The sequence below is a fragment of the Neopelma chrysocephalum genome, unplaced genomic scaffold, assembly GCF_003984885.1.
Source record: "Neopelma chrysocephalum unplaced genomic scaffold, ASM398488v2 Primary Assembly neopelma1_24, whole genome shotgun sequence".
Lineage (NCBI taxonomy): Eukaryota > Metazoa > Chordata > Aves > Passeriformes > Pipridae > Neopelma > Neopelma chrysocephalum.
In genome coordinates, this window is record NW_020897693.1 from 53433 (window position 1) to 59564 (window position 6132).

General features: G+C 64.2%; 1 protein-coding gene across 1 annotated transcript; it reads right to left on the reverse strand.

Moving 5' to 3' along the window:
• On the reverse strand, positions 1-6060 carry OSBP (oxysterol binding protein). The gene is made up of 14 exons (XM_027698686.1): positions 5922-6060; positions 4806-5014; positions 3591-3838; positions 3286-3484; positions 2820-2925; positions 2684-2738; positions 2352-2483; positions 2029-2274; positions 1829-1949; positions 1651-1754; positions 1462-1557; positions 1206-1387; positions 900-1120; positions 1-822 (listed from the first exon to the last, which is right to left on the reverse strand). The coding sequence occupies exons 2-14, from the start codon at positions 4999-5001 to the stop codon at positions 680-682; spliced, it is 2049 nt and encodes a 682-aa protein (XP_027554487.1). The 5' UTR covers positions 5002-5014; positions 5922-6060; the 3' UTR covers positions 1-679.
• Between the last annotated feature and the right edge of the window lie 72 nt (positions 6061-6132).

Consider the following 6132-nt stretch of genomic DNA (forward strand, 5'->3'; position numbering starts at 1 on the left):
AAAGAAAAAAATAAAATAAAAAGGCATCAAAAGCCCCCGATTTCAGGTTTGGGGGTACAGAGACCCCCACACTGCCTCCCCCCCCCCCTGTAGTGTTTGAGGGTGCAAACCCCCCCAAAACCCAGGACAGCTCTCTCCCCCCACCCTAAACCTACAGGGAAGGCACCTCATAGGGGGGTCCCCGTGGGTGGGGGACACCCCTGGGAGGGGGGGGACCCCCCGAAGCGGGGGCTGGGGAAGGCTCCCCCTGGGCAGGGGGAGAAGGGGACCCCGATTGCTCTCTACATATATATAATATACACCTATAGAACAGGCTGGGGGGGGAGTCTGGCCCCTCCCGTACCCCAAAAGCACCCGAACTCCTGGGGGCGGACGGGAAGAAAAGTGGGGAGTGGGGGGAGACCAAGGCCAGCCTCGGGCTCACCCCGGGGACCCCCCACCCTGGGGGTGGCTGTGTCCCCCACCCCAGGGTGCCAGGGAGGCGGGTGGGATGAGGGACCCCCCCATTCCAGCCCGGCTCTGGGGGGGCTGTGTTGGCTCCCGCTCCCCAAGGTCAGTTTGGGTGGGCTAAGGCAAAGCCCGGCCGGCGCGGGGACAGCGGGCGCTTAAGACAGACACGGAAGGGGGGGGGTCCTGGCCTTCATCCCCCCCATCCCGCCGCTCCTCCTCCTCGCTGGGCTCAGAAAATATCCGGGCACAGGCTCCAGTCCTGCTTTTCCTTGCTCTCCCAGTACCCCCCCTTGTAGACGTGCGCCAGCTCCTGCGTCACCGGGTCCTTCTTCCGCTCGAACCACAGCGGTTTGTAGGGATCACAGGGGGTCCCTGGAGGGCACAGAAGGGGTGAGGGCCTGGGGGCCACCCGGGGGGGCTCCGGAGAGGGGGGGACATCCCTTCCTTACCATCCTCAGAGGCACGGGCGGCCTCGGCCTCGCGGCGCTTGCGGGAGAGCCGCTGCTTCTCCTCCAGCCGCTGCTTCTCGGCGTTGGCCTCGTCCCAGCGCCCGTTCTCCATGAGCCGCTGGTCGGGACGCCGCCGGCTGTCCGTGGGAGCCGTCCCGCTCTCCGGGGCGTTCAGGGTCAGCGCCAGCTCTGAGAAGTAGTACATGTTCTCTGCGTACTTCCTGCAGCATGGGAAGGAGGGGGAATTCAGCGCCAGCCCCGCGTCTCCGCTCCTGGGAGGTGCCTCATCCCGTATTCCCGACTCACGGGAGCGGGTTCCGCTTCCACAGCAGCACCCGACTGTCCTCGGACTCGTGGGCTCGCGGCCGGGCCTCGGCTCCGTTGTCCCCCGTTCCCAGCTGGACTTTGTAGCAATCCATCTTCTCATCCCACGTGCCCAGCAGGACAAAGTGCACCTTCCCCGAGGGATCCGTCACCTCCCCGGTCACCTGGAGGGAGAGGGAATGGCACGGATCAGGACACAGGCACCCCGGGATGTCCCGCGCTTCCCTGTTTTCCCTACCTTCCTCGCCACGTCCCGGGAAAAGTAGCTGTAAGGGACAAACTTGAGGTTGCACTTGTCACCCGTCTTGTGGTTGACGATCTCGATCTCACCCGACTGCAGAGGCAAGGTGACAGTCAGACCCACCCACAACCCATTCCCAAGGGATCCATACAGGACCAGGGCGCTCCCATATCCGTGATTTCCCACCTGGTCTATCCACAGCTTCCCCACGATGATGTTGTGCACGGTGGTAGTCACCTTCTTCCACGTGTAGTGGTTGCCGGATGAGTGGAAGACGCAATGGATGGTACCTGAGGGTGGGGCAAGCTGTGTTGGGAACCACACCCGGAGCCTTGGGTGGCTCCCAAAATCCCAGGATGCTCACCTAGAGGCATGATGGAGAGATATTTCCCTCGGAATTTGCTGGTGATCTTGATTTCCTGGCGGAGCGTCCAGCCGTGCTTGGAGTCGGCGTGGTGGGCAGCGGCCGGGGGGTGGTGGCTCACCTGGACAGGGATTGGGAAGAGCTCAATGCCGGCCATCCCAAGGGAATAAGAGAGGTCGGGAGAGTGGGGCTGGCCACACCTGCTCGCAGAGGGAGCGGTAGCCACTCTCCTCCAGCCGATCCAGCTCGAAGGTCTCCCCCAGGAGCGGGTTGAAGGGTTTGCTGGTGCGGAAGACGGTGGTGGAGTAAGAGGAGACGGTGAAGGCGGCCACATAGCACAGCTGCTCCAGGGAATTCTCGCACTTGGCCGCCCGGTCCAGGAGCTCGTGGTACTCCAGGTCCTCTGTCAGCCGCTGGAGCATCGACAGTGGCTCATTGAAGTTCACCTGCAAGGGAGAAATGGGTCAAAAAAGGGGCTTTTTGGGGAGCTCCGAGCCCACCCGCCGGATGTATCTGCACTCACCGGCATGGGAATTTTGGATAACTCCTTCCCGATGCAGTTCTTCATGATGCTCCAGAGATTGAGGCTGTAGTTGGGTTTGTAGGGAATGCGGGTTCTCTTCTCCTTCTTGGTGTCCTCAACCTGGTGCTTGTACTGGGGAGGGGGGAGACAAGGGCTGTTCCATCACTGTGACCCCCCAAAACCCCTCTGTGGGAATTAGGGTACTCCCAGTGCAGCCCTGTTCCCCCTGAGGGCTGTTCCATCACTCTGACCTCCCAAAACACCCCCGTGGGAGTTCGGGGACCCCCAGCCCAGCCCTGTTCCCACCCCAAAGCCATAAACTCCCGTCCCACCTGCTCATCCAGGCTGATGTCGCTGCTGGTGCCGCTGATGTTGCTCCCAGTTCTCCTGGAAAGGGTGGAAAACAGGGTGATCATTTCCCAGGAGGTCCAGGCAGTGGGGCCCCCCCCAGAGCCCCCCAGAACTCACTTGTGGCCCATCATGTCGGGCATGGGGAAGATCTCGGGGGCGTCAAAGAACTCGTTGTTGTCGTCATCCTCGTCGCTCATGTCACCTTTGGAGGGGCAGCACAGATCTGGGAAGGGGACAGTGCTGTTAAGGAAGGGACATCGCTCCCAGTTTCCCACCAGTGGGACACTGGGAGGCCCCTGTCACCAGCAGGCAGGGGTCACACAGGCAAGGCTCAGATGAGCCACTTTGGAGCTGGTTTTAAGCGCCAAAATCCCTTGGCTACACAAGGTGACAGGGGACAGACCCAGCCCTTGGGATCAGGGGACTGAGGGAAGCTGAGCCTGGCTCAGGAAAGCAGCTGGGGAACACCTGGCTTATCCCATCCTGCCTTTGCCTTGGCAGCACAGGTGACACGGGACAGGCCCACCCCCTGGGATCAGCGGAGTGAGGGAAGTTCAGGGAAAGCAGCCTTGTCCCATCCCACCTTTCCCAGAGCCGCCAGTGCCGGGCGTGCCGGCAGGGAGCACCGTGGCCCCCCGGAACGCCCTTTCCAGGTGGTTGTGCTGCTTTGCCAGCTGCTCCAGCGTCTCCTCCAGCCGGATCCGCTGATCCCTCTCCTGCTGCAGCGACTTCTGCCACTTCTTCCCGTGCGTCTGCGCCAGCAGCATGAAATCCCTGCAGGCCTGCAGGGACAAAACCGAACCAAAACAAAAGTGGTGGGAGGGGAGTGCTTCCCACCGGTTTTCCTGCTGGTTTTCCCGCCGGTTTTCCCCGGGGAAGCGGCCTCACGTTGATCATGGCGTTGGAGGTGATGCGGAAGAGCGTGGCCCGCTCGTTGACCTGCTTGATCTTGTCGGTGCTCTCGGGGGGCAGGCGCAGGGCCTCGAGCTCGCTGAGCGAGCGCTGCAGGGCCGTGCCGTGCTTGGCGATCAGGTCGTTGCAGGTGCTCAGATCCTCCACCTTGCTGGACAGAATCCGCAGCGTATTCTGCAGCTCCGTCTTGTCCGTCTGCGACACCGACTCATCGCCGGAGTCGTCTGAGGGAACGGGGAAGGGATGGGAAGCGTGGGTTGGGATGTGGGGGGTTGTCCCGTATGCCCGGCTCTGAGCGCCTGTTACACTGGGGGGCAATGGGGGGGCTACCAAGGGGAGCATGGGGGATCCCCAAATCCCTGAGGGTGCTGGGATCCTGACCTGGGGCCTGTGGGGCACTGGGACCCCGCCCAGGGTGCTGGGATGCTGCCCTGAGGGTGCTGGGATCCTGCCCTGGGTCTTGTGGGGAACTGGGATATTGCCTTGGGATCCTGTCCTGGGTCCCATGAGGCACTGGGACCCTGATCCAGGTCCTGCAGGGCACTGGGATCCTGCCCTGGGTGCTGGGGGGCACTGGGATTTTGCCCTGAGTCTTGTGGGGAACTGGGATCCTGCACTGGGATTCTGCACTGGGATCCTCCCCTGGGTTCTGTGGGGCACAGGGGATCCTGTGCTGAGGCACCGAGATCCTGTCCTGGGTCCTGTTGGGCACTAGGATTTCACCCTGAGGGCACTGGGAATTTGCCCTGGGGCCTGTGGGACACTGGGATTCTGCCCAGGGCACTGGGATCCTGCCCAGGGTTCCATGGAGAACTGGGATCCTGGCCTGGGTTCTGTGCAGCACTGGGGTCTTGCTCTGTGGGGAACTGGGATCCTGCACTGGGGACACTGGCTCCTATGGGGCACTGGGATTTCACCTTGAGAGCACTGAGATCCTGCCTAGGGCACCAGGATCCTATTCTGGGTCCTGTTGGGCACTGGGATTTCACTGTCAGGACACTGGGATCTTGCCCCGGGGACACTGGAATCCTGTCCTGAGGGGCACCATCACCCTGTCCTGTGGACATTGGGATCCTGCTCTGGGTCCTGTTGGACACTGGATTTCATCCTGAGAGCACCACAATCCTTCCTTGAGTCCTGAGGGCACCATGCCCCTGCCCTGGCTCCCGTGGGATCCCGGGAATGCCGTACCTGACTCCTCCAGCATCTTGACAGCCTTGGCCTTGGCGAGCTCCAAGGCGGTGACCCAGCGCTGCCGCTCCACCTCAGAGCTGGCCTTCAGGTGGTAGGTCTGGGCGCCGCCATTGGAGATGATGAAGTTGCAGGAATCCTCCACAGTGATGTTGGCCGTGGCCAGGTTGATGGTGCCCCGGCACGTGTGGCCCATCTCCGCCTTGGATCTGCGCGGGAAGCACGGGGTGAGGGAGGGAAGGGGCTGGGATCCCCGGGACAAGCCCGCAGGGGGCCATGCAGGGGGCTCAGCATTCCCGACCCGGCGCGTGGGGCTATTAATAGGGAGGCTTTGGTGGGGCCGAGGCTGGGGTGGGTCACTTTACGGGGGGTAAATCCACAGTCTCTGGTTCCCAGGAGTGGCCTCAGGGATCCTGGAGCCTTGGGAATCCTGGTGTTTCCCGGATCCTGGCACGGCCGGGACGAGGGTGAAGTCCCAGCCTGGCACTCCCTGTCCACGTCAGCGGGTGGCAGGGGTGACATCCAGGCGGGACACCCCCGTCCCGGTGTGTCCCCCCCCCATTCCCGGCCGTGTAACCGGAGCCGGCAGCTGCCCAAGACTCCGCTTCTCCCATTAGTAACGGAGGGACACGGCCCCCCCCCCGGGCCGGGCTCAGATGTCCCCGAGGGAGTGGCAGTGCCGCTGCCGGGGCTTGGGGACGAGCCACGGGGCCACCGGGAAGAGGCGCTGGGAGAGACAGCGAGATCCATGGGCTGGAAGAGGCGAAGGTGGAGACCCTCCCGACCCCCCCCCCCCCAAAATACCTGCGGGGCCAGGGAGGTTACAGCCCCCGTGACACGGAGGTGACAACCCCGGGGCCAGGGAGGCGTGACCCGCCCTGCTGGCACCGGGGAACACCCTGACGCCCCCCTCCCCAAATTCAGCCCCGGGGAACCGAGAGGTGACAACCCCGGGGACAGGCAGGTGACACCTGCCCCCTTCCCCAGCCGTCCCCGGGGGACACCGACCCCTCCCCGCTGGGCGCGGGGGACACCGCCCTCCCCCTCTCCCCTCACCCCGTGGGGGCTCAGACGGTCCCCAAGGTCACGGGGGGGTCCCCGGTGCCCGGTACGTACCGGTAGTAGCTGAGCAGCCCGTTGCTGAGCACGAACCAGCGGCGCTGGTACCCCTTGATGTAGTTGGTCCACTTGAAGAGCCACCCCTCGCGGGCCGAGCCGGGACCGGCCCCGCCGCCGCCCGCACCGGCCCCGCCACCGCCGCCTCCAGCCGCTGTGGGTGCCGCCGGCGCCGTGGGTGCCGGTGGGGCCCCGGCGCTCGCCGCCGGTG